A 21,487-nucleotide genomic window follows, 5' to 3' on the forward strand; every position below is an offset into this window, starting at 1 on the left:
AATAGCATATTCATGTTCATCTCACTGTTGTGTCAGTAGTGAGATGGTGATGAACCACAACTGCAAAGTTTTTAGTTTTATTATTTTCATGATGGTGATAATACCGTTTCTGCTCCAGTCATCTCACTATAAAGAATTTCAACAACATCTGTGAATTAAGTGTAGCCTATATTCGACAAGAATGATAATATGATTGATTAGGAAGGGTATAAAAAACACCAGCAACTATTATGTTGCATCTGGATTTAATCAGAACATTTGTTGTTTGGTGATACTCTCCTTATCCTCTTTACTCCATTATTAAAGAATTTCCTGCTCAATTTCTCCACATTTTTGAGACTCACCCACTCTCACTGAAAATGTTATCCATGTGAACAAAAACTTTTTACTTGCAATGAATATCGTGCTGTGTCAGGAGGGAGATGGTGAGAGGTGTATTACGTTCCACAATGAGCCACACCTGCAGATTTTTTTAGTTCTATTCCTGTCCAACAACGGCATCGTTTGATTCATTAGCAACGGTTGCTAGGGCGACTATCATTTGCCAGCACTGTCATTGTGCGCTAATAATCAAGCTGCCGAAAACGCTGCTATGATCTGAGTGGCCATGTTTGTTAATTTGATTTTTGGCAGAGATTCGTCGGAAGAGGGGGAGTGTGAGTACACACCGGAAGTGAAGCAGGTGCCTGAGGATGACACCGTAAGTAGGCGAAAGTGTTTAATCCTTGAGGGACACCAGCAATGGTGTCATGCGTTGTCATGACTGTGACCTCTCCATGTAATCGATATTTCTTTTGTCAGATTTTTGTCACGTGTGTATTTCCTGCCAACAAATAATGGCCTCCTTTTCACATTTTAGCCATATTGTTTTAGTTGCGGTACTAAAATGTTTGTACTAAAACAAGTGAATACTTGTTCCAGTTGGTCAATGCTCATGTTCATATTCTTATTATCCATTGCAACAATATGACTATTTCATTATCCTTAATAAACTGATATTCATGCTTTTAGATTCTGAATTACTTTACCAATTATCACAAAAATACAATGGCAATAATTAATCATATAGGCTTATGTCACAGCTCCAATAGATTATTACAAATGGCTTTGCTATAGTGCATTATTTTATTGATTATTAGATAGTAGCTATACAAAAAAGTAAATTCTTCACAAGTTAAGTATTTCAAGTTAATTACGCAAGTTAGTTGCGTGCATAACATTTTACTTCTACTTAAAAGTAGGCCTAGATACTTGGAAGCATGTAAAAACGGTTGCAAAAAGGAGTCAAGAATTCATATTTCTAATGCAAGAATTAGTCTATGCTACTAAACGGTACTAAAATAGACATTGTATGGATGGAGGATAAAAAGATAAGAAAATGGAGAAAATAAGATGACTAATGGGATAAAATGAAGAGAAAATAGTATAGGACTGAAAAAAATTTATTTTTCATTTGTGTTGTTTGATTTTGCATAATTAAGATAATTCTACTCAAAATTCAAGTTCTATTAGTCTATAATACATGGAAAACTAGTACCGTATGAATTATTATTTTTGAAAGATACTTGAGAAAAATTACCCACAGTGAGCCTGAATACGTCCATTGAAAGTTATATAGTAAAAGTCAGGTCTCATTGAGCAATATTGGATAAGCATATTATCATATGAATATCTGCATAGTATGCATTATTTACGCCACAATTATTATTAATTTGATTCGAGTTTCATTATTAATGCATGCTTTTCAGTTTTTCTGAGTCCTCCAGTCCTTGAACCCATCCTGAACTCTGGAAAAGTCTTCCTCGAAAATTTATTGTGGTATATGAGTAAACATAAAATGTATACAGTACCGGTATCAAAACAAGTTTAAATTATCGTAGCCAAAGTATCGTTGTTGTATTCTTCCGTGCGGTGATTGAAAAAACATTTTGAAATCAGATTTAAATGCCCAACTTAATAATTAATTAACTGTTGTCTACAATGTATTTTAATAGGTTAGTGGTTCAATGTCTTTTTTGTCGTCACACATCAATAAGTTGCTATTGGAGGGGATTGTCTGCTGTATTATTGCCTAGACTCATTGGTCAAAGAAATTAGGTCAGTCGACTAATTTGCAGTTTTTGCTAGACCAATGAATTCCACTTAGTGCAGCCAGACAATGTTAAGCATCTTGAGTGATGAAAATCAATTGAAAGATATGATATTCGGAGAATTGCATAGGCTTCATACCAGTGGCGTATCCAGGGAGGGAATGGGGATGTACCCCCCTCCCACCCAAAACAAAATTGAGATCAAACTTTTTTGCTAGATCGACTACTAATTGAAGTTGAAGTTGAAGTCACAAGAATTGGCTTCGAATGTATTTTTTTGCATATAATTATTGTATAAGCCAAAAAATGAAATGTATACGTATGAGAGTTGAGAGAATAGTACAATATACAGAGTGATTCACATAAGGAGTAGCAATAGGTAACTTGCTAACCGTTCATTTTAGAGTACTTTAAACGGGTAACTTCCCTTCTTTTTTGTGACATTTTACGGCATGCCATTTTAAATTTGGCCGCCATCTTCCAAAATGGAGGACAACTTTTTTTTTAATGGCTACCCCATTTTCTATTATATTTTTGGATTCTACGTAAAAATTTTTGATAAACTGGTTGGGTTTATCAAAAAAATCACAAGAGTAAAAATGTATTAAAATTTTACGTATAATCCAAAAATATAATAGATAATGGGGTTGCCATTAAAAAAAGTTGTCCTCCATTTTGGAAGATGGCGGCCAAATTTTCAATTTAAAATGGCATGTCGTAAAATGTCACAAAAAATAAGGGAAGTTGCCTATTTAAAGTTCTCTGTAAAATGAACCGTTAACAAGTTACGTATTGTTACATCTTTTGTGAATCACTCATCGTCTGTATTTGCTGGACAGTGAATGGTCTATACTAGTACATACTGCGTAGGCGTAGGTACCGGTACTTCGGTTAACAGAATACTTCCGATTAGATAGGTATTTCAAGTGAGTCAATTTTGTTCCTTTCAACCATCTATAGCGACAAAAAAACAATAAAGCTCATATAGATGATAGTTTATTCAGTTTCATGATTGTGATCGAAACGTTGTTCCTTTCAAAACGATTCTCCAGTAGTATTTATCTAGAGAAACCACAAAATCTCCCAGTTATAATCAACGGGCGTAGTTTTCACTGTGGTCTGGAGGAAGGGCAGGAGACGTTCTCACAAATATTTCGGAATATAGTTTCTTCAATGACACTATAATCCCCCAAAATTTTATTTTTCCGAATACACCACTGCTAGAAAGTGCAATTCAAAGATGTTCAGCATCTTGTGTTAAAAAGTCGATGGTTACATAACACGAAATTCGAAGAATCACAAATGCATACATTGCTATATGTCTTTTTTCGAGTTATGCTAGTTATTTCACAGGACTTTTACCTAAAATCTGTGAAATTCTACAAATTGACTAGTAATAGCTGTTGAACTATTCTTGTGGAGGGGGCATTAAATAAAATAAGCGTCATTATAATAAGTTATTAAATACAGCAAGTATTTGATGAATTTATACGGTAATCAAAGCAGTCCAATATAATAAATTTGTAATGTATTTTCACTATTTAGTGCACCAACCCGATAAACATCAATTCAATGTATATTACTAAATTATAGAAAATTCATTGTTTAACGAGGTTATAATTTGCAAATTCAGCTTTTGTAAAAACCTCTGTCTCAAGAAAAATGTCAATTTGAATAAATATTGATGAACATGAATCTCCAAGCTATGTCACAAAACTTTTGTGGATTTGGCTTGAAAGAGATAATTTTGTAGACTCAAGTATTCAATAAACCATTGAAGAATAATATTTTTCCATGTATCATAGAGAATTACAATATCACAAGAAGCACATATTTGTAATGTATCTTAATCAATGAAATATATTACATCAAACATTTTAAGATATTCTATTGAACATCTCATTTCTATATTCAACTTTAAATATAGCAAATGGAAAAATTAAATTGTAGAGTTTTTAATACTTCAATGTAATGGAAATACAACAGAAACATGAAGTACCTATACTATTCTGTATTTAAGACCACTGTATAAATGATCTACAATTGAGCCATGATTCTTCAAACTATCAAATTATTGCTACAAAAGTTGGTAATCAATTTTCAATCCCAATTAGGTCTACTTAATTCAATCATTGAGACCAATAGAGATGAAATTCCAGTTTACATATTCATCCTGAGTCAGGCTTTTGATGTTATTTCATCGAAACCAGAGAGCATTAAAATGAGTGACTCGGTAACAACGTTTCCATTAACATTAAAAAAATAATAGTCATTGAGTCATTGAATTTACTCTCAATTTAGCGAATATTCAAGATCATTCATCAAGTTATATTATTGCTTGGGGGACTGTTAATAGGCCCCAGACCCAAATACTGTGACTTCTTGACCCTTTCTAATAATCATCTCAACAGACGCATTGCAATTGAGTCGAGGTAAAGAATAAAGCGGCTCACCACTCAGAATTTACTTGGTGGTTAGGAGTCAAGCAATTAATAATCATATATAAGGAAGACAGGCAACCCAATGATCAGCACAGTAAAAATAAGAAACGAGACAAAAAAGTATTTCAATTTTTCAGGGCATTGTTAAAGTTCAAGAGTAGATCTTGTGCTACAGCTTCATCACAGGAAAGTGTTTCCGTGAATAAATTGTCATGGAATCACTTCTTCAATTCCCATTGATAGTCACCTGAGTTAATATTATCCAGTTTCAATTTTTCAAGTTATTTTTAATCAAATTTCAATGAACATTTTCATCAATCCATTATCATCATCAGCTCAACATCAGCCTTAGCTTAACATTATGTCATCATCCATGGAATGAGGAATAAATATATAAAATCATCTTCTTCATGTTGATTATGTGCTAATCAAATAAATGACTTTTATTCTCCTTACAGTAGCCCACGAGTTTTTCAATTTCTTAGAATAATTTGTAGAATTTTCCAATACCATTCCATTTTGCTACGATTCGAAATAATTTGTTACTTATGATATTCCAAGAGCTCTTCCTGGAATACTATTTGTGAGTCTTATCAAAACTTGAGAATATATTTTTTAACTTTGGCAGGAAAGCTGAAAAATATAATTATTGAAGTATTGAAATAAGAATCTTTCTGTAAGGACTTATGGGACAAATTTATTGATTTGTCTTGAGACTTCATGGTAACAGCATCATTAAGAACAAATTTATATTACCCTTGACACAGCAATTTTATGGATTTTCTTCATATATTGAGGTGAAATGTTGTCGGTTTCACATGTTATTTATTTTAGCCAAACTATTTTCAATGCTGAAGGCAAGGCATCAACCACTGATGATAATGGCTTAAGATTAAGCATTGAAACCAGTTAAGCTCAAATAAATATTATATAGAACTGCAACATCTTATTCATTCCACGTTTCTATTTGTTTTATTTTTGATGTTCCACATTTTTATTCTTTGCAGTTTTGAGGCATGTTTAATATTTAAGTTCATTATGTTCTTAGGGCCCAGCCACATGAAGCGTTTTTCAGGCGTTTTTGCACTGGCGGCGGACGAGTCGGCAGGGCAGGAAACTCTCCGATTGGTTGATTATCAGATGATTTCCGAACGCCAACTTAATCAACTAATAATCAGCCGATCGGAGAGCTTCCTGTCCTGCCGACTCGATCGCCGCCATTGCAAAAACGCCTGAAACACGCTTCATGTGGCTTGGCCTTTACTCTTCCACTAAGAATGGTGGTCAGTCAGGTGGAATGCGTCCGGAATCAAAATACTTGTATTAAATACTATACTTGGTTAATACTTATAAATTAAAATAGATTTTGTTGAAAATTTGTTCACCATTGAATTTTTAGAAATTAATTAATGTTGAACGATGAAGACATCGAGTTGAGATGTGTTGTGTTGAGAGCGTGTGCAGATAATTCCATAACTAAAAATACAAAATAATGAAAACTTTGTTGATCATTCTAAGTTCAATTCCCCACCTACTTGCTATTCAGAACGCGTACTGTACCCACAATAGAACGATTATTGGCCCGTTCATCATGCATGTGCCCACATGTCAGAAAGCCATAGTCGAACCATCAAGCAGCGATGAAGCTATTGTATGCCTTATTCCTGTAGAAATGTTGGCAATACTGGAAGACAGTCAGGGGATTTATGTGAGACACGAAACGTTCTGAATCTTTTGAAATGTATTTCTTTTCTTCGACCGATAGACTTTCTAGGTAGGGGGGAGGGTTATATTGGAAGAAGGGGCGCGTGTGAAAAAAGGCTCCCTCTTGTTAAGCCCCCCCTGGTCCCCCTTGTTTTTCCCCCCTTTCCCCTTAGAACATGCATGCCATTACTTCTCGCTCTCGTGTCTGTCCAAAACGGCGTCTCAATATTTTTCCCACCTTGCACCAACTTCTCGGCTACCCAGAGTTAGTTCTGGAAGTTGTAGCCTACCTACACCTCAGTCGTTTCCAGTCAAACTGTGAAGAAAGTTGATTACTGGTTTTGATAGCAATCTTCGGTTCTGGTAACGAGGACCTAATTGTGAAAGTTGTTGAGTTTTATAGGGATTGCTGTCATTATGTTTCAATTAGTTGTAATTTCTGATATATTATCTCAGTCTTCGCAAGTGATGGTTGAAGCTTTGGAAAAACAACATTTTCGAAAATATCTTTTGCCAGTGTTTTGTTAATTTATTGGAGCATATCACTAGAATTGATGGCAACTGGGGAGCATTATTATTGCTTCCTTAATGTCATACTCCCCCAAAATGTGTTATTTTACTTTGTTGATTGAAAAAAATAGATCGCTAAAATAGATTTAGCTAGTACGAGATGACTATACCGGTTAATCATGGTTTGAATAGTATTCCATGAGCTGATGGTTGACAGTACTATCATTATGGTATCTACAATCATTCAGATAAGATCAGCGACAAACGCTGGAACTCTCATTGGTCAGATAATCATCCCAAAAATAAAGCAGTTACTTTTCTCACTCCCCTTTAATCTTCCCTTTTAATCCCTTTAATCTTCAATCCCTCTTTCAAATCCAGTTCTATTTCAACAGCACAATAACAGACTATCAAATTTCATTCGATGAACCAATATAATTCTCTAGTAAACTAGTTTCTTGAACTATTGATATAATAAAGAAACTACAAGTCATTATTCGAATTGAAAATTCAGCATTTTTAATTCTCCTACATAATATAATTATTTGTTTAAACAGCAATATGGTTTCTCAAAAGTTTAAAATAAAATATTGAGGCTCGGTCTCAACAAAACTTCAATCTGTTACAACAGAGCCATATCCCCATAACATTGAAAAAGAAAAATTGAATCTAAAAAAGGGTTATGCGAGTTTATAGTAGAAAATATGGGTATAATCATGATTGTTATAGCAACAGAAGATTTCAGTCTTCACCTTCAAAATCTGGTGTAGCGCACTCACACAACTTTCCTTGCCGTTATGAAAATTGATCAAATGACGCTAGTGTTCCCACGCAACTCAAGTCTACTATTCAAAGATCCAAGCCAGCTGGTGACAGGACAATAACGCTGCAGACACACGAAGTCTGCTATCTCTTCATAGTGAATGATTTAATAGAATCAACAGTTGCCAACAGATTGCAATTTAATAATCTTATTTTCTCGAACTTCGAGCTTATTTTCAACTTTAGGTGAAAATGTTACTGAACATAAATTGTAGAGATTTTCATGCTGAATCTTTTCCATTTGAATATTTTTGTTTAAATTGTATCTGAAGCCTGATAATTGTGAATCTAAAATCAAACTTTGCATGAATGAGGCGCAGCTCCTGAAATTTTTACAGAAATGGGACTTATCAATCACTATTCTAGGTATAAATTTGATTAAAATCGTTGGAGCCGTTTTCGAGAAAATCGCGAGAAACCCTGTTTTTGACAACATTTTCGCCATTTTAGCCGCCATCTTGAATTGAATTTGATCGAAATTGTTCATGTCGGATCCTTATAGTGTAAGGACCTTAAGTTCCAAATTTCAAGTTATTCCGTTAATTGGGAGATGAGATATCGTGTACACAGACGCACATACACACACACACACCACACACACACACACACACACACACACACACACATACAGACCAATACCCAAGAACCACTTTTTTGGACTCAGGGGACCTTGAAACGTATAGAAATTTAGAAATTGGGGTACCTTAATTTTTTTTGGAAAGCTATACTTTCCTTACCTATGGTAATAGGGCAAGGAAAGTAAAAATCCATAAATAAAACTGTGTTATATTCTGATCAGGTTTTATAATTTCAATTCAAAATTTTAAGTTATGTTGAGAACACTTTCTAGAGTTATTTTTCAATGAAATTTTTTGATGTTTTTTCATGAGGATATATTATATCACATTTATTTGTGATTATAGCATCCTAGGGATATAAATTATAGAAAAAATGTAGATACACCACTAGTCATACACATAAATTCAATTAATTATTGATGAAGTCCTGCATAAGATGCACGGTAATAGGATATAAAGTAGTTTATTTATAGACACCAAATTGAAATTGGGCTGTGTGAATTCAAATTGGGAGTACTGTGGCAGACCATGATCTGTTATCTCATGTTACATTAAGTTACTTGATCCGTGTTCTCCGCATCACCTCGAAAATATAAAATACATTCCTATAAAATCTCTACTGTATTTTAAATCTATTATAGATATTTTTTTAAATAGTAAAATCAGGTTTTTAAAACCTATATTGGTCAGTTTTTCAGGGTTTTTTAATAATTCACTCAACTTACATTGTATTTTACTTCATTTTTCGAAGTGCGTCTATTTGAATATTTACCGCTTGTGAATTACCATCGATTACTGTCGACTATTCGATATACGGTAAACTATCGATTGATCAATCCTTGTTTTTGTTCAAAATTTTATTCTTTCAAGACTTCAAGTTGAGTTCAACCGAATTAGGTATTAGGTTATTTTAATGTTTACATTTTTTTCTTTAGTACCTACATATTTGATTTATTTACTGCATAAACCAATACGATTCGTTCAATTTTACAAGATTATTGGCATTGGTAAGTTTTGTTTGATTCTTCTGTCACAATGCATCGATAATAACCTATCAGTTTAAAAAAATGATAAGGTTTTCTAGTAGGCCTACTCGTAGTCTAGCATTGATGCAAAAACGTTGATTATAAAAGAGGTTTTGATATGTTTATTACTTGAAACGCATAGGATATTTTAATATTACTCCAACTCCTTGTAATATTTTTGTACATTTAATTTGAATCATACGCTTTTCGTCAATAATCTCCATCCTCACTCCTCAGCGTGTTGACCATCAGATTTGACAAAGTTGTACCTAATAGATTTGATTCATGGTTTATAGACAAATATCCATAATTAGGCTATAAATAGTTGGTATAGGCTATTATGTAGGCACTTATTACACAATGAAAGACAATAGTTAAAAATATAGGCTATACCTATATCTATAGACTGCATTTAAAATGGAATTAATAAATACGGTACCTAATCAGACTAGAGAGGGTTTTGACGCTCAATGGCTCAAGTCATCCTGTAAACACGGACGCCTCCACCAAATATGTAAGCAAGATCTGCCTTCACCGAGTATGTAAGGGTGGGAAAATGAAAAACAAGAAATGATCGTACAGGTTTTTGATAATTAAAACAAAACAATAAATTATTTGTACAAAATTAGAATTATAATTAGAAAATAACGAAATAATAATAAACAGATGAATATTTCAAGGGCTACTCGCTTTGCTGCTAGTGAAGATTCATTTGTTGTGGTTATGAAAAATTTAAAACAATGACTCAGTAGTCACCTACCTTTATGAAAATGGCTTCCCAAATTTGGCATCCACTGGTTGAAACGCGACGTTAATTATTAATTAAAAATCAAAAAAACTGATCTAATGAAGTGGGTTCAGATCCCTTCCTATTCAATAATACAATTCTCTTTAAACTGCCCGAACTGTGACAGGAAAACTGTATTATAAAACAAGAACAAAATCTATCCCCTTCACCAGAACAGCCGGACTTTACTCACAGTCCTATCGAACGAGCTCACACACCACACAAAAGTAAAATTTTGGGTATTAATATATAACTCAGTCAATGCCAAACATGAAGCCATTTCAAATACATATTTTTATCAGTCGCACAAGCGAGCACGTTTGTTATCAAAAACAAAAGAGAAACTACAATAATTTTGACAACAAATGAAATAAACAATCTTTCTGTCGATGACAAAAATCGTTCAAAGACAAAAACACTGTTCATTAAACTTTTCTAAATTAAAACTCTAAAATCCTGATCAATATGAGATAAATATATGATTCATATATATGTCCCATATGACCAGGTGACAATCCCAATTTGTGGAGTTGGGGATTTAATATTTAGTAGGAGACCTTGGTATCACTTATCAATCCTCCAATACTAAGTACGTTTGAAACTGTGACCTGTGTACTGTAAGTACAGTAGTTTTTAGTACAGTCGTTCTTGTAAACTCTGGGAAAACTTATTCAAACTATAAGCAATACGGTACCAGCAGATACGGTACCTAGATATTCAGTATACGTTGGAAGTTCCCTCTAGACAAACTTTCCAGACATTAGCTAAACCTTTCTTTGTTTTAACTGAAATTCATATATTTCCTGTCTATTAGTTCCCACAAAGCTGAGGAAACTTTTGGTTTCTGGCGTATCTTTGACGCAGTTTCAAACATTTCTTGAAAAAATTATAATTTTGAGTGTATGATTGATTTTTTTAATTCCTTCTAGAGGCCCAATTGAGCAAAATTTGTACGAAACTCAAATTTATTTATGTTTATAATCATCCATAATAATCATTATATATATATATATAGTACAACTGTCTAGTCAGTATGCCTACTCTATTTTGATTAAACTCTAAACAAAAGTAATTGGGAAAACATTTCCAATTCTTAAATTTTTCCTTGTCTTGGAAAGTTTGGAAACCCCCGGTACAAGCCCCCCAATAAGTTATTCAAATCAGCACATAAGTAATTAATATTCAAATTCCCAGAAGAATTCAGAATTGGGAGTTGGGTCGTGGCTTGGGAGTGAGATTTGGTGTTGAAGCTACACCCCAGACAAATGACTATTGAAGATGGGAGTATTTCATGCTAACATTCCATTTGACATGGCAGTATTCACAATTAGGCCTACTAAAAAGAAAACGTTTTCCCTCGTTAACAATGTTTTCTTGTAAAATCTGTTATGCAGGAATCCTTCAAGTCTTTTTATGCTGACTTTCTCTTTCAAAAAATAACTTTCTGTTTGTTCGTATTATAAGTTATAGGTAGTCTAATTACACAATTTAACCCCAACTATACAATTCCTACCTCAGTTTAAAATTTGTGAGGGAATCATAAAGAAGCATTTCAATAAAGCAATATTCATTTTACTAAATGCAGTAAAACATCACTTAGTGCGGTATTTTAAGATGATAATTGGAACAGTAAAAAATGCTTAAACCAATAAAAGATTGAGATAAATATCACATATGTCAACAATTAGTGCTTAGCCACACAAAGCGTTTTTCAGGCGTTTTCAAACGATTCGGCAGGGCAGAAAGCTCTCCGATTGCTGATTGGTTTGGCGTTCGGGAATCATCTGATAATCAGTCAATCGGAGAGCTTCCTGACCTGCCGACTCGTCTGAAAATGCATGAAAAGATGCTTCGTGTGGCTTGGCCCTAATTCTGCAATAAATTTTATAAAACAAAAGATTCATCGTCAAACATTTGCTAGAATATTCTTGAAATTAAAAAGTGAAAAATGTTTGTCCACGGTCCTCGTAAAATGGGTTCAGATGACTCGAGTGGGAGTGAGGGGGAGGAAGATGATGCAGGAGATCTGCTCCAGGTATTTCATCACAATTCACAAAATATTCCTACAAAAATACATTGTTTATTCACTATTAGATTTTGTTGAAGGTCACTCTGTATTTTTGTAATATATTAGTCATGAATGCATCAAATTCTCTTTTTAAAATTACTCAGGTTTGTACTATTATCAGAAACCAAATTTCTACCTAGCCTGTATAATCTATTATTTTGGACCTTTTTGTCATGTGTCCTTTGATCATTGGCAATTAAATCTTATTACTTTTACAGAATTTGTGTAGAATAAGTAGGCTACAGTGAGGTCCACATTATAATGGCAGTGGAGAAAGATAGCAGAACGACGTTGCTCATCCTCTGTCTTGTCAATGCCTTCTATAGACGGTAGCTGATGCCTGATACAGGTTTATAATTGATGTGATATTAACTATTTATTCTCATTTAGTGTAATCAATCATATTATATCAAGCAAGAAATTATATTTTCCAATAATTTCATAATTAGTTTTCATGATTAGAATGAAATATTTTGTTAATTATTAATTCTACATCGTTGGAAGACGATCTGGCAACAGAGCAAAGCGAGAAAGAGATAGCGCTATCCGCTTTGTTGACTGATAGACAAGGATAGCAATACCATTGCCAATCAAACACTGCCATTATAACGTGGACCTCACTATAATATTGAAATCACCAATATCATATTTGTATGATTATTGGTAGTTTTATTGTAATTTTGAATTGCTAAGTGTTCAAGAAAACCTTCTATAAATTGAAATGTTGTTCCTTTCTATGAAGATGCATTCTACAATAGTTGTTTGTGTTAGCTCTCTATGTTAGAAGGACTATAAATCGAGTTCCAATATTATACTGTTGATGCCTTTTCAAAAATAAGTGCTGGGCGCAAAGTTGAGACAAAAAATAATTTTCATCCTCTCAACCTACAATATTATGGGAATTTATTTTCCAATGGAACATTAATACTGCCAAATCTGCAACTCATTTGATGACCTCTCAAGTCGACTCTCCAAGATTAAAGTCAAGTTATGTTGTACACACCGTTTTGTTATCATGGATAATTAAATTACATAATAAAAGCTCATTTCAATCTGTAACAGAAAAATATCTATTTATATTTATATCAAGATCTTCTTTATTTCAGTAATCTAAAGGACAGATGGGTACAGGTATTCATGTAAAATGTGGATTAGTGAAAGTAAAGCTCCAAAAGCTTGTGGACTGCTATAGGTGATACTAATAATTTCAACAATGGAATTAACGGAACATTTTATAAATCAAGTCAATAACATTAAATTTATTAACAAAGTTTAAACCAATTTTAGATGGTTTCAGTTCGTATTCATTGTAATTGAGGGGCCATCACTGCTCATACATCACAATTTTAGCATTGCTTAAATACAATAGACCTGTATGTATTGTTCTGGAAATTGAAATATATATATATTTCTTGTTTGCATGTGATGTCTGTCACCCAATTTATTGGTTGTATGTTGCAGAGAAGGAGAGAGGAATGCGAGCGAAAAGCTCGGAGAGGAGAAATGGATCCAAGGCTGGAATTCACGTTCCAGCTCTTGATAGACGGCACGGGACTCCATCGCACCGACATCATGGACCACGTGTTCGATGGAAATATGGTAAACAATTTTCCAATAATTTTTACCAAATTCATTGTTTACTTGCAATTTTCGATTCAGCAAATACTTATATCCGTTTACATTATTTTTACACTGTTAATTAAAAATGAAAGTCGTGGACGTTCAATGAATAAGTAGATTCAATCTTCATGTAATAAGTTGGTGCACCAGAGACAGCAACATCAATTTCATACAACGATTCCAAAACAATGTGCTGAGAAACATTGTGGATGCTCCCTGGTATGTCAGGAACATCGGTCTTTATAGATACCTGCTTGTCGACCTGGTGTCCACCGAGATCCAGAAGCATGCGAAGAGGCACGAGGGGCGACTGCACCAACGTGACGTCGAGACGATAGACAAGGGAGGGTTGGTGCGGAAACTCAACAGGAGGAAACTGTTTGAACTAGTTTAGTGCTTGTTCAAGAAGTCTAGTGGAAGAGTAGAGCAGTGATTGAGTGAATCTTGCTTCTAATATGTAATTAGCTCAATCATATTATATTACACGTTTCGGGAATTTAATATTTGGTCGTCACATTTTTTGGAGGAGACTCATTACCTAACTTCAGAAAAATCTTTCATACAAATCTCCATTTTCTTCTACAAAGTCTTTACACTTTTGAAATGATACCGTACAGTCAATGTACCTACAAAATAAGGTAATGTACTTCATGCATTTCGTTTATCTGGTAGGTTGTTGATTTTCATTGAAAGCTAGAGAGAATTATTTTAAGTTACTCCGCTAAATCCTTCAATGCTTCAACTTTCCTCTGGTTCCTTTTCAATACGATGCCTGTATTTCAGTAAAGTTTTGCTGAGGGTGATGCTTTGATTTGAGCTTGAGGCTTTTGCATAGGAAATTAGGCCGGATGATGATGGTGATGATAAGAGATGATTAAAAATGAGATATTCCATGAAGCAAACATGTGAAACACAATAAAATAAACATGTCAAACACACAAAGCAAATAAGTCATAAGAATTTGAGGCATCATATTTGTATTATTTAGACATTTGATTATGTGGTCTCTGATATTTTTTTTATTGAGACAACGTCATGATTAGCTTCAAAATAAGTTACTATGAGACTGTTATTACACTTTTCAAATGTTGTGTAGAAGATTATCCATGTGAAGAACTTAGAAGCAGCTACAATAATATTCATCCTATTATATTCAGAAATTATATTTCATTATTTTGAATTTTAGCTGGACGAGATAAATCAGCTATTCCTACCGCACATGCGCAACAAACTATTATGGTTTTACCAGGAGGTTGATGAACCTGATCCAACTCCTCCCGTCGAAACAGTAAGTCAAGTTTAATGCCTTCAATCTTCATCTATCGACAAAAATACATTTTTTAGCAAGAATATTCTATTTACTCGAGACATTTATCACTAGGCATAGTGTTGATAAATCACAGCAAAATAAGTCACTTATAGCACCGAAACAAATAAAACGTCTTCCTGAGCAGTAAGAAGTCACTTATTCAATATTTTTCACAAAAGCAGGAAATATTTATCCTAATTCACTTCATGGTTCAATTTGATTATAAATTATGGTATCCAGTTACGTTGAAGGGCAAAATTCAGTCGGAATGAACTGGAAAAAAATATCCAACAACAATTAATAATAATACAGCTCTCTGCCTTGTTGAAACAATACAATATTCCTAAACTAGGTGTCACAATCCAATTTAAGCAATTTTAAAAGACTTCGGCATAATATATATCGTACAAAAGATCTTTTATTTCTGAAGGCTTCCAAACTGAAATAAAACATACAAAGAAGTTTGCTCTATCAAAGAGTTTATTTAGAGTATAAAATATTATGTCACTGTCAGTGAAAACGTTCCGGTGTGAACTTTCCAATCCGTTTTTCGTCATTGTGATTAGTTAATTGAATGAATTTATGTTTTTGTGATAAGTTTGATGTCACAGTTAGAATAATACAATAATTCACCTGCGTTACATTTGAATGCATGAAAACTAATTGCTTGAATCCAAACAAACTCATCTGATATACGATTCTTATTGAAGTATAATTTGTTTCAAATATTATTAATGGTTTAATCAATTGAATTATCAAAGAATTAATCTAGAGTATTTACCACTATCACCTTCATTCCTGTGTGAAATTTTCAATCCGTTGTCCATTCTCCCTCAATTGTGATTTGTTAATTGAATGAATTTATGTTTTTGTTTCTATCTATCAATATCTATATCTTCAGAATAATTCAATGATTCTCCTATAGGCCTACTTTAATGCAAGGGAACTTATTGCTTGAATTCAAACAATTTCATTCGATATACTATTCTGTTCAAGTATTATTACCAGTAATTATTATTGTACAGTAATATCATGCTTATTAAAATACTATTTGATTCAAGTATTATTGCCTATTTATGTTGATAATTATTATTTTCCAATTGACTCACATATCATGATCGTTTACATTTTTGTTAAATAGTATTTGAATATTCAGGTGAAAGCAACCGGCCTGAGAGCAGTGGCAGCCGCCCTACCCAAAGCACAGGCAGGTCCCAGTGGTTCGCACAAAAAGAAGAAACTGTTCCTGACGGATGGGTGGCAAGTGCCTCTCACCGGCATCTGCATCTATATGTTCAGGCTGAACACCGGCAAGCAGCTTCCCGAAGAGGGCTTTCATAAGGTCATCTATTTTCATAATCATACAATTGAAATATTTTATGAAATATGTGTCTGAGGGAGAAGATTATGTAAAAATAAATAAATAAATTGTTTCACTACACGTTTGAAAATGAGCTACAATATGTATTGAAATCATTGAATATTCAATGTAATCATTGAAGTTCAATTCAAAGTTAGGCCTTAATTATTGAAAATTTCAAATGTTTTACATGCTTTTTTTTGTATTTCTGAACAACTCATCCAATTTGTAATTGATACTTCTCTATCTGCTCGTTTTCCTTAGTAGAAACCTGAGATATGAAAGTAGGTATAGTCATTTTGTATTTAACTATCAATAATTGACTCATGTTTCTATTCAATGCTAGTGTTGTTAATGAACATTTTCTCGTGATACCTAGTACTGTATATTGATGTTTTATAGTTTCTCATCTGTTTTATAGTTTACACATATTGCTTTTACAAAGTATATTGCTTATTTGGTATAATTTCCTCCTTCATTATTAATTGTTTGATTTCAAATTATGTTGATTCTTGATTTAGTAATAGAAGACATTGTTGAAGTGTAATTCCTTAGCGACGACTCTAGCCGCGTGGCTAGAGTCGTCGCGGCTGGAGCACATAATCTGTAAATTCATTAGATTTTTATGTTGTATGAACGTTATGAATTAGCGACAGATGAATGAGAATTTGGGCTACTATACTGTTTCAAGATTCATATACGAGTATATATATTATATAAATATATGATGAATCATAGAATGTAATGAGTCTATAGGTTATGTGCTCCAGCCGCGATGACTAGCCACGCGGCTAGAGTTACATCTCGCGGCTAGAGTTATGAGTCTCTAAGGAATTACACCTTTAAAAAACAAAATTGCAATGTGTATGCATATTCTCTGGAATGTTATTCAATGGTCTGAATACTTGTGTAATGACTAACATTGATAAAACCAAATATAGACATATAAATATCATACTGATAGTTTGTTACTCCAACATATCCTTAAAAAATGTGTTAATTATCTAATTTAGAATTGTGTTGGTTAGGACCTTTTCTCTGGAATAATCGATGCTACGAAGATTGGACTTGTGACATCAGTTCAGCGAGTGATGGAGCATGTGTTCATGGAGGCGTTGGCTCATCCATCTCCGGAAAGCGAAGAGGAAGAGGGCAATTGCTTCATGGTCAAGAATCAACTCCTGCCGGGACTGCGATCATTTTGTAGCGCATTGAAAGGCAATTCTTTTTTCATTTGATAAAATTTTATTTTTAATTTATTAGATAAGTTTCCATCTATTTCAGCGAATTGGAAGGTAAAATATTTTGATAGTTCTCTTTTTAATTGGCATTTGTCAAGTAAGTCTCTAGTCTTCAAATAACTTTCTTGATCTCCCAGCAGTTCTGCCCAAATCAATAAATTAATTATTTCAAATTTTAATGTGTTTCTATTGTTGGTTTTCATTCTACAAAATAATTATCTCAAATAAGTTTCCAGCTCTTCAGATAACTACCTTGAACCCCCAGCAGTAGTCGCAGTACTGGTAGGCATTAGGGCCTATACTCAGATTCACTGTGATTATTCTACTCAAATCAAAAAATTCTTTATTTAATATTTCAATGAGTTTGAAAATCGTTGGTTTTTATTCCATAAAATTATCAATCTCAATGTTTCTTTGATGACCATTGTTCACAGTGGCGAATAATAATAATTTTTTTATTTTATATTTTATTTATTCAATACAGTATCAAACAATACAATTGAATATCGTCATTAAAATGAACTTATACCTAATAAAAAATACTAATTTTCATGTTATACATAATATCACAGGCTATAGTCACAGTTTACAGTCTTGTATTAGTCATATTTTCAACATAGTAATATTTAACATCGTTATTTTATAATATATTCACAGCCTAAATATGATTGTCACATAAAAAGTCATAACACTATAAAAACATTTGTTAGAAAGGTAACTGTATAAATCTGTTTTGAATGTTTTGTTTCTATGATCTAAACTACCAGGCAGTTTATTCAGGAATTTTGTCCCAATGTAACTGGTCTTTTTTTCAAACATAGCTAGCCTATGAGGTTGCACAGTCGAATCATTTCTATTCCTTGTATTGTGAGAGTGTACCTGTGCATGAGTCACAAATCTATCAATATTTTTTACAACATACAATATTGTTTTAAAAATAAAAATGCACGGTACTGTTAATATAGACATTTTCTTAAATTATTCTCTACAAGGATGATTAAACCCCAGGCCCGCCAAGTACCTAATAGCACGCTTTTGTAGTACAAATATCTTGTTAATATTCTGTAATGTTGTGCTACCCCAGAGCTCTATACCATATGAAATATGAGAGTAAATCAGTGCATAATATAATGTTTTTGCTGTTTCATTGGGCACATACCTAACCATGTTCCTTAATACAAACAGATTACTACTGATTCTAGTGGCCAATTCATCAGTATGCACATTCCATGAGAGATCCTTGTCTATCATTAACCCCAGTAGGTTTGCCTCTGTTACATTTTCAACCATTGAATCGCCAATACTAATCATAGGCTGGAAGAGATGATTTTTAGACCCAAATTGAATACACTTAGGCCTACTCTTTTGCGGGTTCACTGCCAATTTTGACTCATTATAATATTGTGCTACCAAATTTGTTTTAACATTAGCTTCTACCTCAAGATCATTCAAGTTTTTGTTGTTGAACATCAAGATGTATCGTCAGCGTAGAGTGTAATATTCAAACCTACTGGGACTGAGGCTTGCACATTGTAAGTGTAAAGGACAAAGAGCAATGGGCCTAAAATAGAACCCTGTGGCACCCCTCTTGTAACACTCAATCGCATCGATTGAGCTACATGAGACTGAGATTCAACTGTAACAAATTGAAACCTATTTGTCAAATAGGACTTGATTAGACAACTACAGATTCCTCTTATTCCAATATTTGAAAGCCTATCAAGAAGTATGTCGTTATCAACGCTATCAAAGGCCTTTGAAAGATCCATGAATGTACCGATAACAAAGTTTCCCTTATCAACCTGTTCAATAACATTCTCAACAAAAGTGACCGCTGCAGTAATTGTCGACCTACCTTTTACAAAACCATTTTGACAAGCTGAAATTAAATCAAATTTTTCGAGGTAAGTCATTATCCTGGAATAAATTAGTTTCTCAAATACCTTTGACAGAGATGGAAGAATAGAAATAGGTCTATAATTTTGTATATCAGTTCTAGCACCTTGTTTAAACAATGGTTTTACCTTGGCAATTTTAAGTAGATCTGGGAAAATACCCGTTTCGAAAGCGTTATTCATTATGAATACTAGTGGTGGAGCTATTTCAATACAACATTCCTTAATCACTGTCACTGGGATATTATCAAATCCAACACTATTTTTCGTTTTGATACTTTTTATTATTTTTATAATCTCATCATTATTAGTTGGAAACAAGAAAAAAATTCTGTTAAAATTTGAATTTGAAGAAGAGGAGTCATTAATTTGTAGATTTGATTTTTGAGCCTTTAATTTGGGTGCCATTGATATGAAGAATTTATTAAATGCATCAGCTACCTGCTTGGAATCAGTTAAAATTTTTCATTTTCTTTTAGTTCTATATTAGGCTGTGTTTGTTTTGTTTTACCTCTAAATTCATTAATGATTTTCCAGCTTGTTTTTGATTTATTTGAAGCTCTCAAAATTATATTACTCATATATTGCTTTTTTGCCTGAACAACTTCATAATCATAAATTTTTTTAATAGCTTTCAATTGCTCCATATCAATTCTCAAACCATTATTAATTCTGATTTTAGCCACTTCCAAAAGATGTCTTATTTGCTTAATTTCGTCGGTAATCCATTCACCTTTTAATCTCTTTTTGCTCTGAGTTTTTTTTCTTCTACATCTCAAAGGGCAATTTATGCCAAGATGAGACTGTAAAATTTCATGGAACCTCGCAAATTGGCTGTTTACATCTATTGCATTATAAACTGAAGCCCATGATTCACCACTCAAAGAGGTTTTCATTTTTATTATGTTTTCATTAGAACAAGTATACATTGGAATACCAAGTTGAATTTGTTTAGACTTGAATCTGGTGGAATCACGTGTGCCATGTGTGCGAAAAACCTGTGCAGTATGGTCTGATAACAGTGTATGAACAACCTGTACTGAATATATACCTTTTTCAATGTTAGTGACAATGTTATCAATTGCTGTTCTGCTTATTCTAGAAATTCTTGTTGGCTCTTTAATCGTGTAGTGTAAATCAAAAAGATTCAGAATATTTACAAGATTTCTATGTTCAGAAGAACTATCTAAAACATTAATATTATAATCGCCTGCAACAATGACGTTATTAGATACATGACTGCAAATACGATTAAATAAAATTTCAAGGTTTTCAAGAAATATATTAATATCACCGCTAGGTGATCGATACAGACCTACTATAGCATACGGATCTCCATCAATCTTAAAATTGAAGCCACATATTTCAATATCCTTAATGTGACTCAAATCAGAAATATTAATAACAGTAAATTTATGATCAATAGCATTCAAAAATTCAAGACTGGCATACACGACCACTCCTCCTTTTCTCATATCAACTCTGCAGTAACTACACACTAGAGACATGTTATTGATAGGTAGGGAATTGATTTCATAATCTTTCAAGCCATGCTCGGTCAATATTAAAATGTCTGGTTGTTCATCCTCCACCAAGATGTCTAAAAGAGCTACCTTACTAACTATTCCATCAATGTTTTGATGTATTATTTTCAAACTATATGAGTCTTTAAAATATCTATTATTAATAGTGTCTTTGACAAGGTATCTTCTATTATTATTTTCTTCCACACCCCTGTCACAGCTTATTAGTTTCCCTTATCATTTAATAATTTGAAAACGTTATCACACATTTTACTTAGACTAGTTGAGCCCAACCTATTCAAATGCAAACCATCTTTGCCTAAGCCTTCTCTGGTGTTGATGAAACTATTGGGGTTAACAAATAGTACACCCAATTTGGCGCATTCACTTCTGATGGAGTCATTAATCCTCGTAATGTATGAGTCACTCACTGAACGCCTTAGTATTATTCCGCTGATTATTATTCTTGATGTACTAAAACATTGCTTGGCTGTCCTTATCATGTTCCTCATCT

At 33.2% G+C, this 21,487-nt stretch overlaps 1 protein-coding gene across 1 annotated transcript in view; it reads left to right on the forward strand.

Annotated features, from left to right (window-relative positions):
• Nucleotides 1-21,487, forward strand: part of LOC120352001 (dynein heavy chain 5, axonemal-like) — a 62,391-nt gene that overhangs the window by 29,832 nt on the left and 11,072 nt on the right. Inside the window, exons 3-6 of the mRNA XM_039431398.1 lie at nt 13,487-13,624; nt 14,832-14,933; nt 16,111-16,296; nt 17,343-17,532. Of these exons, the coding sequence (XP_039287332.1) occupies nt 13,487-13,624; nt 14,832-14,933; nt 16,111-16,296; nt 17,343-17,532 (616 nt within the window). The remainder of the gene's footprint in view (nt 1-13,486; nt 13,625-14,831; nt 14,934-16,110; nt 16,297-17,342; nt 17,533-21,487) is intronic.

This window comes from Nilaparvata lugens, chromosome 6 (assembly GCF_014356525.2).
Source record: "Nilaparvata lugens isolate BPH chromosome 6, ASM1435652v1, whole genome shotgun sequence".
Taxonomy (NCBI): Eukaryota; Metazoa; Arthropoda; class Insecta; order Hemiptera; family Delphacidae; genus Nilaparvata; species Nilaparvata lugens.